This window comes from Podarcis muralis, chromosome 13 (genome assembly GCF_964188315.1).
Source record: "Podarcis muralis chromosome 13, rPodMur119.hap1.1, whole genome shotgun sequence".
In the NCBI taxonomy this organism is placed as follows: domain Eukaryota; kingdom Metazoa; phylum Chordata; class Lepidosauria; order Squamata; family Lacertidae; genus Podarcis; species Podarcis muralis.
The window spans coordinates 31,600,439-31,617,272 of record NC_135667.1 but is presented as its reverse complement, the minus strand read 5'-3'; the positions used below and the strand labels follow the sequence as shown (position 1 = coordinate 31,617,272).

At 45.3% G+C, this 16,834-nt stretch overlaps 1 protein-coding gene across 2 annotated transcripts; it reads right to left on the bottom strand.

Annotated features, from left to right (window-relative positions):
* Positions 1-1,691: 1,691 nt before the first annotated feature.
* Positions 1,692-16,195, bottom strand: RAB5C (RAB5C, member RAS oncogene family). Of its 2 annotated transcripts, none has more exons than XM_028703770.2 (6): positions 16,083-16,195; positions 10,289-10,524; positions 7,131-7,282; positions 6,069-6,191; positions 4,022-4,115; positions 1,692-3,117 (listed from the first exon to the last, which is right to left on the bottom strand). In XM_028703770.2, exons 2-6 carry the CDS (start codon positions 10,452-10,454, stop codon positions 3,005-3,007), a joined length of 648 nt encoding a protein of 215 aa, XP_028559603.1. In that variant the 5' UTR covers positions 10,455-10,524; positions 16,083-16,195; the 3' UTR covers positions 1,692-3,004. The 2 variants fall into 2 exon arrangements, with proteins under 2 accessions (XP_028559603.1, XP_028559602.1); XM_028703769.2 differs by having other exon boundaries at positions 16,013-16,159.
* Between the last annotated feature and the right edge of the window lie 639 nt (positions 16,196-16,834).

The following is a 16,834-nucleotide window of genomic DNA, read 5'->3' as shown; positions in this document are numbered from 1 at the left end:
GGTTTTCCTCTCAGAAGGATAAGTTTAAGAGGACTGCTAATAGCTTTGAAATGATCAGGTGAAAAAATTATTGAAATGGGGTACTTTTATGTGGCAGGGCTCGGAGCCTCCACAGGTTGACTGCAGCTCCCGACTCACTCAAACAGGCAATAATAGCTTGGGGCTGATGGGAGTTGGGCGTTCCAAGAACCAGATTTGTTTTATTAATGGGATCATCATTATTACTGTCTTGAATGAATGCATGTTTTGTTACAATAAAACTTATAAAATCTAAAAGTCACAGGAAAAGATGCTTACAGAAAGTGACAACCCTCTTGCATATTGGAATGGCTCTGAACTTGTGTTGAGTGACCTAGAATTCCTTCTTTTTAAAAAGTTACCTGCAAAGGACAAAATGCCTCAGAATACATGCCAAATGCTGCTTCTCATGAAAAGAACCAAACGTTGATTCTTTTGTACAATGCTGCCCAGAAGTGAAGCCTTCAAAGAATGCCTCTCACCTTTACAAATACACATAAACTGAACCACTCCTACCTGGCTCTTCAAAGTACAAATATACAGTGAATGAAAGAATGCCTTCAGTCAGACTAGATACAGGACTGCAAAACTACAAGCACAGAAGGACTTCTTTGTGGAAACTGACTTCCTGGATCTACTGGCTTTGCTAGAGAAACAAAGGGAGTAAAAATGAGACCTAACAGTTTAGCTGAGATTTTGGCTCTCAGTTCTGGAAACTGATCAGGATCTGGGGGTAGGTGGCAACACTATTCAGGAAGGCAAATGAAGAAGTTTCAGGTCTTTTGCAGCCATAGTACCAGAGATCATTTTAATAAGAGATCAAGGCTGCTGAGCCTTCAGAGCATATGCTCTTTTACTGACCTCAATGGAGCATAAGATTTAATAGAGTGTGAACACCATCCCATGTTTTTGACCTATTACATACTGGAGGTAGGCATGCCTTCCCAATGCAAGGCCATATTAACCAACCTGGGTGTTTAGTTCTGGAAATAGTCTATACTGTACATCTATATTTGAATTCTGTTGTACCATCAAAAACTAGTTTTGGAGACCTGACTGATATTTGCATTCCTACAAAGTCGCAGATCTATTTTAATTTGTAAACAATATTTTTCTTTCTTTGAAACACCCTCTCCCCCCGCAAACACTTGATGCAACCAATTCCAAGGGGAGGAGGATTCCATTCCTAACATCAAAAACTTCACTCAGCATTATGTGAAGATTCTTTACCAGGCAAACGGACCTTTTACTTCCCTTACAGAAATGGCACTACTAATGTTTTCCTTACAGATGCTTTCTCCTGGACAATTTAGATGCTTACAAACATTCCATGATGTCACAGCAGCTCAGTCCACAATTCAAGGGCACCTGCAGGCAACAAGCCCTGTTTCACCCACCCACACAGTAGTCCCTTGTTTCCTTTTCAAGATACAGATTCATTCTTGGAAGAATATTTGTGATCCAAGGATAAAGAACTACAATACTTGAAAATCTAAGAATATTAGCAGTGTAAGCCCAGCAATTGAGAGTGTAACAATGTGAATTCATCCGAGCAAACTGTAAAATGTCCTCCAAATTTCAGAGTTATCTTACTCCCAGGTAAGTTTAGTGGAGATGCCAGACATTAACGTGGCTGATTTATAGAAAGACAGAAGCCGCTTTTCTGGTCAGTATCTGATTTATAAAAAATTTATTTTTCAAATCATACACAACTGGAGCTTTGCATTGAAGAGACTGACAGACTCCTCCCCTTAAATACCAATATGAGTTAAGACAAAATTGCCTCAGGCACTAGATCAGAAACAAAATCTGTGGTCTCCCTTCTGCAGTTTTATTTAGTGGAATTACCAATATTTCATCTGCATGTGAATACATATTATTGCCCCCCTCCCCACATCACGTCCATCCTCCCCACCCCCCTGCATCTATACACCCACCAACATCATACTATAGGGTTATTAACAATGGCATCACGTTGCTCAAAAGAAGTGATAATTTTAATACAATTTTTCTTCAACAGGCTGAATTAGTGCATTATATCCAAAATGTAAATAGGAAAAAAAAATATTAATGCAGAGTTGGTATACCCAAAGCCCAATGCAAACTTAGGTGGGTGCAAGGCTAGTTGGTATATGTGATTAAAGAGATACTGATTGGTTATATGTTGAAAACAAGAATACAAAATACAGAAGAAAATCAGATCCCTGCCCCCCCCCCCCGCAACCCCTGGCAATACTCATAATTGTGATTTGGTCAAAACAAGGCTTAAAGGCCAGAAGTTCTTCCTCAATCTAGCATTACTGCTACAGTTTCATTTAGTGGTTACCTGTGTGTTTCGTTACAGTACCTGCTTTTTATAAAAGCAAGTCTATACTGTATCTAAACCAGGCTCCTGGCCAAGGAACCCTGGGAGTTGTCGTTCTGCCAGCATACAACTCTCAGCGCCTTCCCCAGCCTACGGCAACCACATTTTCTTTAGGGTTAAGCCCTACCGGTGGAAGTGGCTTAGAATCACCAAGCAGGTGTTCCAAAAGTCACTTCTGGTTGGAGTAAGGCAGGTCTTCCTTCCAAGCGGCTGCGAGCAAATACGAGGCTGTAAGAACCCTTCAGAAAAAGAAAAGGAAAAGCAGAGATAGGAGAGGCCAAAGCTCTGGAAATGCACATCACCTACCCATTAAGAGTGGTTAAAGAGGTGTGCCATAGTTCCTTTGTGTGTTTTTGCTCTTTTTTTTAAAAAAAAAAGGTGACTAAGACTTTTTTAAAAAAGATGAATTCATCATTTGTACAGAAGAGGGGGCAGGTGGTTCCTGCTCCCTCCATTCTGCAACCAGAGGGAAAGAGAGGGGAGGAGACACAGCAGCAAAAAAGGGGGGGATTGGGAAGAGATGGGAAGAAGAGGGATCCTGGCAGCTGTTCTTCCGTAAGTGTGATTGGTTCAGGCGCATTCCAGTTGGGGCCGCCCAGAGGGGCAGGCAGTGTGGCCCCTTCAGTTGCAACACGGCCCCTTGCTGGGTTGGCTACTCTCCTGGAGGTCGACACCTCGGTTCCTGCCTGCTGTTCCCGTTGGGCACTGCGGTTCGTTTTTGGGGAGCTTCTTGGCTGAGGGGGGGAAAAGGAAGAGGCACATCCAAGTGAACTGGTTTGTAAGATTCACCCTGTGGCGGGAGCAGGGGCTTAAGATCATGTCCGTCCCAGCTCCTGGAAGCTAGCAACCTCTCAATTTCCTGCTGCTTTCAAAGGGGTGACTGGCACCGCAATATTCAGCTGGTCAGTCAAGATGGGTATATTCAGCTTCTCTGTCTCTAGACTCTCGTGCCTTTCTACTCCACACACCCCTTGCCCCCAGCTGCCTTGCTTAACCACTGCCTCCTGCCCACCCCTCTGGCCTTTCTACCCTACTCACGCCTCTCTCTCCCCCCCCCCCCATTTCTTAGCACACTACCTACTCTGTAGGCCCTTATTTCAGCTCCCCTCCCTTGGGACCTCATTCCACCTGATCTTCCAGAAGCTGTATTCCTCCTACCCAACACTTTTGGCAACAGAGAGTCAACGTTCTGTAGTGGTTAGAGTGCCAGACTAGGACCTGAGAGGCCAAATACCACCTTGGACATAAAGCTCACTGAGTGACCTTGGGCCAGTCACTGCCTCTCAGCCTAACCTACCTCACAGGCTTGTTGTGAGGATTAAATGACCGGGGGTGGGGGAAGAATCATGCACACCACCTTGAGCTCCTTGGAGAAAAAGGTTGCATAGAAACCGAATGAATGAATGAATCCCCACATGGCCTTTCCTGTTCCTAGGCCTGCAAGCTTCCTCAAGTCTGAACTGGCCAATTCTGCAGCAAACTGCAACCCAAGCTGTTCAGGAACCCAAGATGGTGGTGTGTGTGTGTGTGTGTGTGTGTGTGTGTGTGTGTGTCTATTTATTTAAATCACTTTGTCCCCAATTTATGGCAGTGTGGAGGGTGACTCGCCACCCTGCGTCTCCCCACCACTTTACTAACCTATCGCCATGAAGGTCTCGTTCACATTCATTGCCGTCTTTGCGGATGTCTCCATAAACAGCAAGCTGTTGTCATCTGCATAGGACTGGGCTTCCTGCAAGGGAATGTGTCGAGCCAAATCAGAATCTGTGCAGAGACATGTACTCAGCCAACCTTTAGGCGGCCTGATCTGGTGCTTCCTAGAACCACAACTCAGTAACGGAAAGGAAGGGACATGTCAGAAGTGCTACCCTTTATATAAACACTGCCTTCAACCTCTGTTCACCAAACGCCTATAAACAGAGAGATGGTAAAGAGAAGACAGCTAAACTCATTGGTGAATGGGTAGCCACCACAGCTGCATAGCAATCTCCAGGCTTTCCAGTTCAGTTCAATACTGCTGTCAGCGGCCTGCACCCTCACTTAGTTCTGGCCACCACATTGCGTTTTGCTCCCAGGATGGGAAAGATGACGTGGATTCCAAACTATTGCAGACAAGAGGCTCGTGGAACTGCTCAGAGAAAAGAGCTATGATTGGAGCAGGCCTGGCAAGGGGCGTCATGTTCGTTGGGTGTCCCAGCTGTGCTTGAAAAACAGAATTCGCTAATGGAGGAATGACGACAGCCTTGGCCACTGCCAGCATCATCCCGGGGGGTGGCACAGTGGAGACACTCCAGTCTCCCAGGACGGCATGACTCAATGGTAACTGAACCTGGCATGACAGCTGTGGGGCAGCCACTGATGCCTCCAAGAAGCGAGTGCCTCCCCACCGCCACACACATGCTTAAGATCTACTCATGAGGCCCTTTCTCCAGAACTCCATAATACAGTGGTACCTCGGGTTAAGAACTTAATTGGTTCTGGAGGTCCGTTCTTAACCTGAAACTGTTCTTAACCTGAAGCACCACTTTAGCTAATGGGGCCTCCCACTGCGGCGCGATTTCTGTTCTCATCCTGAAGTTCTTAACCCGAGGTACTATTTCTGGGTTAGTGGAGTCTGTAACCTGAAGCATCTGTAACCCGAGGTACCACTGTATTGGAAAACTATTACTCTCTACCAGGATCGGCGCCCCAATACTTCTGGATTCCCCTTCCAAAGGAGATTATAACAACCTCCTCTCTGCTTTATGCAGTCAAGTAAAACCTGGCTATTTCAGTTGGTCTTTGAGAATTAACTACTACTCTGCCCTGTTTTATATCGATGATAGCACTGTCTTCAGTTCACATTGTGGTTTTTCCAATTGTTGCCTCTACTGTAACACACTATGGAACTCGACTGAATGACTGTCTAATATGATACCATCTGCCCTGTGGGAAGAACATATGATGCTGGTTCTTGTTTGAGTAGGGCTGGTTGTTTTGGGGGGTATCTGTTGTGTTTTACAAGCGTCATTAGCCACTTTAGCGAAAAAACAGGATGTTAACATACTAAATAAACAAGTATTTTAAAAAATAATAATGCATAGTAGCATGTTACCGTACAAGATACTTGACAATTCCCAGAATTTTGCTCACACTGTCATGATCACTTAGCATTTATAGCACATTCCTAAGACTTTCAAAGCTATATAGTGTAGTTGTACAGATTACCAAGCAACTGTAAGATAGTTCAGCAGCTGCTATATATATTGTAAAGTTGTATGCCTGCCTATCTGTCTGTTCTCTATAGGTTTTGGCCACCTCTCAAGGTATCAGCATGGGGGTTCATGAGGTGTGGGTTCCGCCATTTTGAATCAAGACAGTGGACAGAAATGTGACTTTGGCATGACTTTGCCCCCCTCAAGTTGGTTCAGGGCCAGGTCATGTCGAATCCCTGGGTTGGTGTGTGTGTGTACGTGCCGCCCTGAAATTCACTAATCAAACTATCAATTTAAAAATCATAATATTTATTGGCTTCTTTAAATTCCCATGCCGTGCCAAGCACTTCCTACTAGTTACTTATATACTGGATGAGCTGGAGAGGAAAGCGGTTTGCCTAGCCATGTTAGCAAGTTCATGACAGCAGCTTCCTGCAGTCACTGGACGACTACAAGGAGGTTTACTTCCCAAGGCAATGAATGCCACTCACCTGGAAATCAACAGCTCGCTTGCTGGCCAAGTCAGCCTTGTTCCCTGCCAGGGAAATGACTATGTTAGAGCTGGCTTGCCGCTGCAGTTCCTTCACCCAGTTCTTGGCTCGTACAAAGGTGTCCTACAAGAAGGAAACAGACAAGGAAAGAGGGAAGTCAGCTCAGCAGTCAGTTCAGTCCAAGAATACCAGTTCTTTCTAACTGGAATGCCAACACACTCTTCCTAACAAGCAGAACCACATGTTCACTGGCCTGTCACTTCCATCTTAGCTTTGCACATCCAAGGCTGGGCAAAGATTGACAGCGGCGGAGGAAAAATGGCTAACAAAAATGACATTTTTATAACATTCAGAGTTATGGGTGCTGCTGGATTTTACATGTAAATGAGTGCATTGGACAGGTTTATGCTTAACAAACATTGCATGGGGACATTAAACTGCTGTATTAAAACCAGACCTCAAAATTCCTCAACATCCAATTTAAATACCAAGATTTTAAGATTTGGCTAAGGTTTAGGAGCTCACAGAATTATGTGTTTTGGGGCTATCGTCACATGCCTTAGTATATGGAAATGAAATGAAATTGACACAAGAACAGTAAGCACGGAAGTGTTCCAACAGAAGGCAGTAGTTGACTCTGTTGTACTACTAAAGGCTGCAGGCGAACGCTTTTAGCTTCCCCATTTCCCAACATGCTACTTTTCCAAATGCAGAGATTATTATTTTTTATGGAAGAATGTTGCATCATGGAGATGATGCCATCCAAAGTGGTGAAGCCCAGACGATATATTTACAACCTCACTTACTAGTAACAGTAAATTCCAATTGCAACTAAGGTCTAAAGAGCCCAGCCTGTTTTCATGCCACCAAGGAAAACCAAGCATTTTTAGTCTTAAAGCAAGCCCAAGGGGCTTGGTTTTCCTTGAAAGTTATACCCGGGGCGATAAAGCATTCGTCAAATGGACTCCTACACGTCCAGGACTTCAGGCATTCAAGATTATCGGAACAAGAGAAGAGGCCCTCTTGGGTCTAAGCTGACAAGACAAAGTCAAAAATCCTCACCATGTTGGTGATGTCATAGACAACAATGGCCGCTTGGGCACCCCGGTAATACATGGGTGCCAGACTGTGGTAGCGCTCCTGCCCAGCTGTATCCCAAATCTCAAACTTGACCGTTGTGTCATCTAGGCAAATGGTCTGTGTGAGGAAAGCCGCTGGAAAAGAAACATTAGTTCAGAGTTACAGGAAGGTGCAACAAAAACTTGGATTGAACTCTGCACATGTTCTGATACATTTCCTAGATATTGTTGTTTTACTTGCACATTCAAGTACAAGTTTTACTTGTAATTTTGGAGATGATTAATTTTTGCTATGATCGGTATTATGCTTTTGTCTCTTTATTGTTAAACGTCACTATCATATCTGTGGATTGTTTAACTTTATTGTATACTTGGAGATATTGTTGTTTATGGCTATTTAATTTAAATTCTGTTGTTTTGTTGTTGTTTAGTCGTTTAGTCGTGTCCGACTCTTCGTGACCCCATGGACCAGAGCACGCCAGGCACCTCTGTCCTCCACTACTTCCCGCAGTTTGGTCAAACTCATGCTGGTAACCTTGAAAACACTATCCAACCATCTCGTCCTCTGTCGCCCCCTTCTCCTTGTGCCCTCCATCTTTCCCAGCATCAGTGTCTTCTCCAGGGAGTCTTCTCTTCTCATGAGGTGGCCAAAGTACTGGAGCCTCAGCTTCACAATCTGTCCTTCCAGTGAGCACTCAGGGCTGATTTCCTTAAGAATGGATGCGTTTGATCTTCTTGCAGTCCATGGGACTCTCAAGAGTCTTCTCCAGCACCATAATTCAAAAGCATCAATTCTTCGGCGATCAGCCTTCTTTATGGTCCAAATTCTGTTGTATTTTTTGTAATTATAGAAAACTTTTATTACCCCAACTTTCCTCCAAAGAGCTCAAGGTAGTGTAAATAGTTCTCTCCACCCCCCATTTTATCATCATGATAACCCTGTGAGATGGGTTAGGCTTAAGAGTGAGCGACTAGCCACAGGCCACTTGGCGGGCATCATGGTTGAGTGGGGATTTGAACTCAGGTCCTAGCCTAGTCAGGTCCATGGGTAAGCAAACTAAGGCCCGGGGACCAGATCCGACCCAATCGCCTTCTAAATCCGGCCCATAGACAGTCTGGGAATCAGCGTGTTTTTACATGAGTAGAATGTTTTCTCTTATTTAAAATGCATCTCTGGGTTATTTGTGGGGCATTGTTGTAGTCCAAACCAAACATCTGTAGGGCCACAGATTAGCCCTGCTGCAAGTGATTAAGATACTATGGGACTTGGCTGCAAAAAGAGCAATGTTAGCCATTTGAAGGCGGGGCGGGGGGTTGTTAAATAGAAGCCCTCCTTTTGTGCAGAGCTTGGACAGAAGATCAGTTCACACATCCCTTTGGCTTTTGTGCAGGAGTTAAGCTTTGGGCTGATATGATCTGCACCAAGGGATGCATGCCAAGATCAAACAGGAAGGGCACAGGACAACTGCCCTCACATTTGTGCAACTGCCCTCTTCTTCTAGATGCCAGGTTCAGAACCCAAAATGCTTTCTGGAAGAACTGCAAAGCTTTCTGTTTTCAGAATGGCATTTGACAGCTGGGGTTAAGCCAAGTGTGGGTTACCTAGCAGAGAATTTTGTTTTGGCACCTGCATACTCCTGTTTGTTCTTACCATCCCAAGCCTACAAAACAGGCAAAGCAGAATACAGTGGTACCTCGGGTTAAGTACTTAATTCGTTCTGAAGGTCCGTACTTAACCTGAAACTGTTCTTAACCTGAAGCACCACTTTAGCTAATGGGGCCTGCTGCCGCCGCCGGAGCACGATTTCTGTTCTCATCATGAAGCACTATTTCTGGGTTAGCAGAGTCTGAAACCTGAAGCGTATGCAACCCGAGGTACCACTGTATGAACTAAAGAACGTTAAGGTGAACCAGGCCTTCTATCTGTATGCAAGTAGGCTCCACCTGTCCATACCTTTTGCAGCATGAAGTGGAGTGGGTCTATAAAGCACACAAGGCAGAGGTCAGGTCAGTCCACACTGAGTCCTATGCCCCACAGCACATATACAACATGTACCTGGCAGGCTGCGGGCAAACCAGCTCCTAAGCAGCCACTGCTCTATTCAGATTCTGTAGTCTGATGAAACCAAATAGGACTTGACATCACTGACTCCAACCAAGCCAGAAGTCCCCACTTTGCAAAAATTGCACCAGAACTGCCAAGGTCGATCTTGACAGAGGGGCATTGTAAGAGGTGAAGCAAGAACTTCAGGCGTCAGGCTGGCTAATCTGCTCAGGACAGAGAAGACGCTTCTTCCAAACTGACATTTTTGCAAGGATAGACAAATGCGCAGCCTTCTCTTCCTTTTGCCGTTTCGTCTGCAAGTTTCAGCCAGAAGTGGCATCGTGGCTCTAAAAAAAAGTCTAGAAGGAACTGTTGAAACAGATTAACCCCCATTGCCCCCTACAGACAACTACATCCTTCTGCCAAGTTGCCTCTGTTTGAAAATATTGCTGGGTAGGAGAACACTGTCAGAAGAGCAGTGAGAATTAGCAATGGCAGACGAGCTTCTTTAACGACAGCTTGCTCTCTGCTGCCAACTTCCTCCGGTAGTTTAAACCAGGCTTTTAGTGTTGCAGCCCCAGCTCTCTGGAACGAATTACCAGCTGAAACCAGACAAGCAGCTAATGAAAACATTTTTGTTTAGGAAGGCTTTCCTTGTCATTTATGGAAGATTAATTATACATCTGATTAAATCGTATTGTTGTTTCAGAGTATAAATGGTTTTATTGTTTTAGAGCTCGCCGAACTGATTTTATTAGTCTTGGAGCTTGCGCTTTATTCCGTTTTGTACCATGTAGGTCTATAAATCTGTTTAGTAATTATAATAGTTTACAGCTGTAAGTGACTGTTGAGATATGTAGGGAATACATAATGTCCTAGGTGGGAAAAACAGGGCTGACCAACAGGCCTGGCTAGTGCCTGTTTGAAATGGAATGGGCGCCTTATTAGGCCCAGTGAGAATTCTTTGCACCATATCGGTGTGGAAAGAGCTCCCTAATCACAAAAAGTTTGCAAGCTGGGGTGGGGGTGGGGGAATCCTGCAAAGGCCCAAGGCTCTTCTGTAACTTAACCCACAGCTAGAGTTCACCAATACTCACCTCCAATTGTGCTCTCCTGGTACTCATGGAACTGTCCTTTCACGAAGCGCAAGACCAGGCTGGACTTCCCAACAGCTGACTCGCCCAGAAGAACCAATTTGAACTGACAGATCTTGTTCCCGGCTGCTGGCCCATTTGGCCGTGCAGCTCCACCGCGCCCTGCCATGGCCTGTTCCAAGGGCACAGGCTCCGATGAGAAGGAGGTGGGACTGTTGGCGAGGAACACAAATCTCCAACTGAAAGAAAGAGACATTTCAGTGATGTGAAACTGGCTTTTGAGCTAGCACAGAGGTGGGGAAACCCGTGGCCCTCCAGGTATTCTTGAACTCCACATCCTGTCAGTCCCAGCTGGCACAGGTGCCCTGCCCCTGATCCAGCAGCTCAAATGTGGAACTGGAAGCTTCATTCCTGCCACAAGCTCTCCTGGGTGGTTTCAGGTGAGCTGCTCCCCTGTTGTTCCAATGCACAGAGCATCTTACCTGAAGCGGCTTCTTAGTCCTTCTAATAAGCGCATGCACTGTATTGTTCACCACTGTTTTACCATTACAACAGCATTAGTCTGCAGCATTAAAACTTCTAACGTGATCAGCTGGGTTGAGGGATATTCCAGCCCAGTGGATAAAATATCAAGCCCAGTGGATAAAATATTAGGACGTCTCGATCTCACATCTAAGGAAGCCACACTATCCTCCACCAGGGCCAGGGCTTTTTCAGTGATGGCTCTGACCTGGTGGAATGCTCTGTCCCACAAGACTAGGGCCCTGCAGGACTTGATCTCCTTCCGCAGGGCCTGTAAGACAGAGCTATTCTGCCTGGCCTTCAATTTGAATTAGCCTGATCCTCTATTCCCTTTCCTCTTCTATGAAGAAACCCTTTCTGGGACCCCACATTTAAATCCTTCTCTGGTCTCCTTGCTGGCCCTAGTAGGACCAACTTGGCCAGTTAGCCCTGGTGATCATTTGATGTCTACTGACTGGGGTCCCACCCAATGACCCCTGAATTTTTGAATTTTATTGATATTGATGCTGCATTTTATGTTGTATTTTATCCTGATTTATGCTGTTTTTAAGTCGTATTTTAATCAGTGTTTTATATTTGCTGTTAGCCACCCTGAGCCCGGTTTTTAAACCAGGACATGTGGGATATAAAGAAAATTATTATTATTATTATTATTATTATTATTATTATTACTACTACTACTACTACTACTACTACTACTACTACTACTACTATTATCTTCCATAACTCACTGGGTGGCCTTAGGAAAAGTTTATTCTTCGTGTCCACCGACAGGGGTACAATACTGATCCAATTTGCTGGGCTGTAGTAAGGATTATAACAAGGTAGCTCTACGTTGAATAGATGTGTAATATGTATGTGACTAACTGTATGAGCATGTAGCTCAGCTATATACAGTGGTACCTTGGGTTGAGAACTTAATTTATTCTGGAGGTCTGTTTTTAACCTGAAACTGTTCTTAACCTGAAGCACCACTTTAGCTAATGGGACCTCCTGCTGCCGCTGCGCCGCCGGAGCACGATTTCTGTTCTTATCCTGAAGCAAAGTTCTTAACCCGAAGCACTATTTCTGGGTTAGAGGAGTCTGTAACCTGAAGTGCATGTAACCTGAAGCGTATATAACCTGAGGTACCACTGTATTCTATACTATTTTTAGGCCATAGCCCTTGCCAGACTTGCTCCATATCCTTGAAAGGTGTTTTTTGCCTGGCTGGAACATGTCATTGTACAGTGGTACCTCCGGTTAAGAACTTAATTCGTTCTGGAAGTCCGTTCTTAACCTGAGGTACCACTTTAGCTAATGGGGCCTCCCGCTGCCGCCGCACCGCCACCGTCCAATTTCTGTTCTCATCCTGAAGCTAAGTTCTTAACCCGAGGTACTATTTCTGGGTTAGCAGAGTTGTAACCTGAAGCGTCTGTAACCTGAGGTACCACTGTACTACATTTAGGCATCAAGGCTCAGTATGCCCAGAGCAAAAGAGACTGTGCACCTCATCTTACTTTTTTACTTAGGTAAAAAGTTACATTAGCTTTCCACACTACACTTCTCTGTGCCTCAAACTTTCTTTCTTTTTAAAGATAATTTTTATTAAGCACTTTCTTTGGTTACAAAAGTAGGTGTCCTATCTCTTTTTTCAGGTCGTAGTGTCTTTTTTTACAGAGCAGTGACACTGGATGTGAGACATTAAGTTTTGAATGCAGTATAAGGTTGTTGGAATTAGAAAGTGGGAGAGGAGGTGGGGTGGTTAAACTTATATTCTTTTAGTTAGTGTATGCGTGGAGCTTTTGTGTCAGCGTCACTTGGGTATGTTCTTTTTCTATTCATTTTTTGTTTTTCTTAGGCAGTGAGAGAGGTTGAGGGGTGTGTGTGCAGGGCATGGTTGGTTGTCTTTAGTTGACCGCAGTGAGAATTCTTTGCTTGGATTGTGGGGGGCAAGGATTGGTGACACCTCCAACTTTCTCTGCCTAAGGATGCTAAATATTCAAACCAGCTGACCTTTAGACAAGGCACTCAGCATTTTACAATTTATACTGAGCAGTAACTCAAAAGTGAAAGAAATGAGTGACTGTTAATCAGTAGTCCCTGATATATCTGGGAACAACCAACCCGACATTTATCGAGTTAAGCTATTGAAGCTAAATACTTCAGGGACGTGGGTGGCGCTGTGGGTAAAAGCCTCAGCGCCTAGGGCTTGCCGATCGAAAGGTCGGCGGTTCAAATCCCTGCGGCGGGGTGCGCTCCTGTTGTTCGGTCCCAGCGCCTGCCAACCTAGCAGTTCGAAAGCACCCCTAGGTGCAAGTAGATAAATAGGGACCGCTTACTAGCGGGAAGGTAAACGGCGTTTCCGTGTGCGGCTCTGGCTCGCCAGATGCAGCTTGTCACGCTGGCCACGTGACCCAGAAGTGTCTCCGGACAGCGCTGGCCCCCGGCCTCTTGAGTGAGATGGGCGCACAACCCTAGAGTCTGTCAAGACTGGCCCGTACGGGCAGGGGTACCTTTACCTTTACCTTACTTCTTTTCGCTGCTACACGTTTAAAGCAATAAGATGGGTCTGTCAGGTTACTTCGTGTACTGACTGCACACACTCTTATTTAGACTTTGACTGTGGCGCGTGTGTGTTTTTACTAAATACTGCACAGGCTAACCCTGAATAAATATAAACAGAAATTGTTATTGGCAACTTCTTAGGTCACAACCAACAGCACAACAACCAGACCTTCCTCAGCCTGGATATGGATTGTGAGAAACCATGTAGCATTTTACATACAAGAGTCTTCTTAAGGCACTGAGGTCTGGTGGATATGATCTAACTTCAATATGAATCACATATGTACTCCACTTCATTTTGCCCTAAACCTTTGCCAGAGAAAAGCCTCTGGTGCCTTGCTATAATACTAGCACAGGGCCCACCAATATGATGTTCATGGAAGGAGGGCTTTTGAATTAAAATAATTTCATGGGGATGCATGACCCCAACGTTGCATCCGAAATAGGAAACTTCTCCTGGGATCCTTGACCATCAACCATGCTAGCTGGGGCTGATGGGAATTGGAGTCCAATGGTTTCCCCATCCCACCCCTACAGAATTCCTATAAGTGACAGATTGGCGACTTGAAACAGGGGTGGAGCACAGGTTTTACTTTGAGAAAGCCAAATGTAGCATCTGCTCTGCATTCAGAAGGCCACAGATTCAATCCCTGGCATCTCCAGCTAGGGCTGGGAAGACTTCCCTATCTGAAACCCCAGAGACCTACTATCAGTTAGCATAGACAATACTGACCAAAGATATAAAGCCGTTTCCTGTGTTTCATCGCTATGACAGTGTCCTTAAACACAGCACTTTATTTCCATGAAAGTGAATGCCCACTATTCACTTACACGAGAGAAGAATTGCACTCACGCTCCAGTATTAAGAATTAAGCATGCTCCCATCTGCATAGTTTGCTTCTTGGCATGCTGGAGTGTAACAGAATGCTGGGAGCTAGCTACCCCACCCATCTGGCCATGAAGAAGGGTAGACCTTTAAAGAGACATATCCATATATTCAGGAAAATGATCAAAGCAATTACACTATACATCACCTTCCTGAACTGTGGCACAACTAAAATTTAACAAGGATTTAGAGCATGGGGGAGAAAGATATTGCTGAACTACAACTTCCATCCTCTGTGGCCATTGGCCATACTTGCTGGGGTGATGGGAGTTGTAGTTCTCTAACATCTGGAGGGCCAAATGTTCTCAACGCCCGATATAGAAGGGCAGGCACAGGAAAGAGGAAGGGGTGCCTTAAGTTTGGGGACAGCAAACATAACTTTTACAAGTAAGTCTTTTTACATTCAAGCAATGCAGAATGTTCAGGCAACATTGTTCCTGCATACAGGCTTAAGAGAATCTGCAACAGAGAGGCAAGGGGTAGGGGTGGGGCAGGGTTGCAGTGATGACCGGAGATTGAGATAAAATGGTGGGAGTGGGGAGAAGCCAAATGGCAAAAGGTGGGGCAAGAAAGATAATAGGGAAATTGTTACACAAAGGAGGGGCCTGTTCCCTTTAGTAACAATAATACGAACTTTCATTCACATATAATGCACCAGCATTTTTACAGGCTTCAAGAGGCAGACCAGTGTTATGATCCTTATATGTACTGCCAAACACCAAATGGACTCATCTAAGAGTCAAAATTTGAGTCACAGTCCACTTTCTTAATCACTACACAAACTTCGGAGAAGTCTTTCAAAGAATGTCAATCCATGCAATATAACGGTAGTAAGAAAAGGGATTTGCCGTAATAAAACTGCTGGTTATTATCATGTTGGTTTTGTCTGATGAGGAAAGCACTGTATCCGTTAAGTTCAGACGACATACAAAGTTCACAAATTATTGACTCCCAAGATGGCTCCCTGAAAAAAGGCCCATAACCAAGCCATTTTTATTACAATCCTTCAGGCTGATTGTTTTAAATGCAGCAACTATGATCAGAGGTAGAATATGTATACTCATAGTCCAAAGCATATCTGGATACAGTTTGACAGAAAGGGTCTGAGAACCCCCTCTGCTAGAATCCACACCCTAGGTTAGAATATCATAGCTTTAGGGATAGGATATCTTATACAGGAAATGTCACACCTGTTGAACTTCTGCCCGACAAAGCTGATAAACGTGCACTCATCCCCTTAAGAGGAAATTAACTGGCATCTCCAGTTAGCAGCGCACCAGTAAAGAGCTCCTCTGTCCAAACGCTCCAATTCAGTGTTTTTCGTGAACACCCAATCTCTGGGAGCCTTGCATGCGATTTGTGACTACTCCCGCTCTTAGACTGCAAGCCTCACAGGCTCACAAGGAGAACTGTTTCTGCTTATGGCGTTTCTACAAAGCGCCGCGCAGGGCGGAGCAAACAACAACCCTGCTGGGTCGGCCAGAGCGGTCCTGCTAGTCCAGCATCCTGTTTCCAAGAGCTGCGCACGGCATGCCTCCAGGAAGCCCGCAGGCGGGGCTCGAAGACAACAGGTGCTCGAGAGAGGTGCACTGCCCCTGGCCATGGAGGCTCCATCCTTGCTCGCCACGGCCGAGGCAGCCCCGCTATGGCCAGCAACGCCCATCTGCGAGGGAGGCGAAGCCGCGGGGCTCCTTCTCCGGAGGCAGGACAGCTTGCGCTTCCCCAAGCCCAGCCCAGGCCAGCCTCCTCCGGACGCGACCCCCATCACTCACCCGCTCCCGCCTGCGGGACCGCCGCCGCCGCCACCAGTCCTCCCGCTGCTCGGTATCCCCCTTTACCCACCACTCCAAAAATCTCAAACGGCGCCACTTCCGCCCTCGGCTCCTTTCCAGCTTCTTCCGCTTCCGCTAAAGGCTCCTCCTGGCAGCGGGGGCGGGTTTTTTGCCCTTCTACTTCCGCTCTCCTTGTGACAGGCTGCTCCTTCCACCAATCGAGAGGGAAAGGAACCAAAAAAACAACAGCAGCAGCGGCGGCAGCAGCAGCCCCGCCTTCTATCCCGCCGTAACTGCGTTTCAGGCCACAGGGAGGGAGGATAAACGGGTGGGGTGATATCTTCCAAAGGGGCTTTTCTCTTTCCGTGTTTCTCTCCGTTAGTTACCTCGGGGTTTATTTGTTTCATAAAAGTTACAAGCCGCTCGATTGTTTAAAGAACAAGAAAAAAAGCTACGTCAAAGGGGTTTGCGAAAGATAAAAACAGTAAAGTCCATTTAAAAACACAAGCCTATTTTTAAACATACAAAAGTTAACATGCTGAAACGGATTTTTAAAAATCACCTCGACTTTCCAAGAGGTTAGTGATAGAACCAGAAATTCAGCAGTAGTAACAATAGCTAAAGTCTCTGAGGGTCATGCATTGAAGGAGTAAACTTGCACAGGAGCGGGCTGCAAACGCAATTCTTATTTGAAGATATTCTCAGATTCTTTGAAGACGTCACTTTTAATTTCACGCACACATACCCTGGTGTTGGTTTTTGTTATTTTACTTGGGTAAATTGTTTGTATCATTAATCAAAATGTTATTTTCTTTAAAAATT

Coding starts and splice junctions, on each gene's coding strand:
- RAB5C (XM_028703770.2), bottom strand. CDS start 10,454: ATGGCAGGGCGCGGTGGAGCTGCACGGCCAAATGGGCCAGCAGCCGGG. Junction 4,116..6,068: donor AGCGAGCTGTTGATTTCCAG/GTGAGTGGCATT, acceptor ATTCCCTTGCAG/GAAGCCCAGTCCTATGCAGA. Junction 3,118..4,021: donor CGAGACCTTCATGGCGATAG/GTTAGTAAAGTG, acceptor TCCCCCCCTCAG/CCAAGAAGCTCCCCAAAAAC.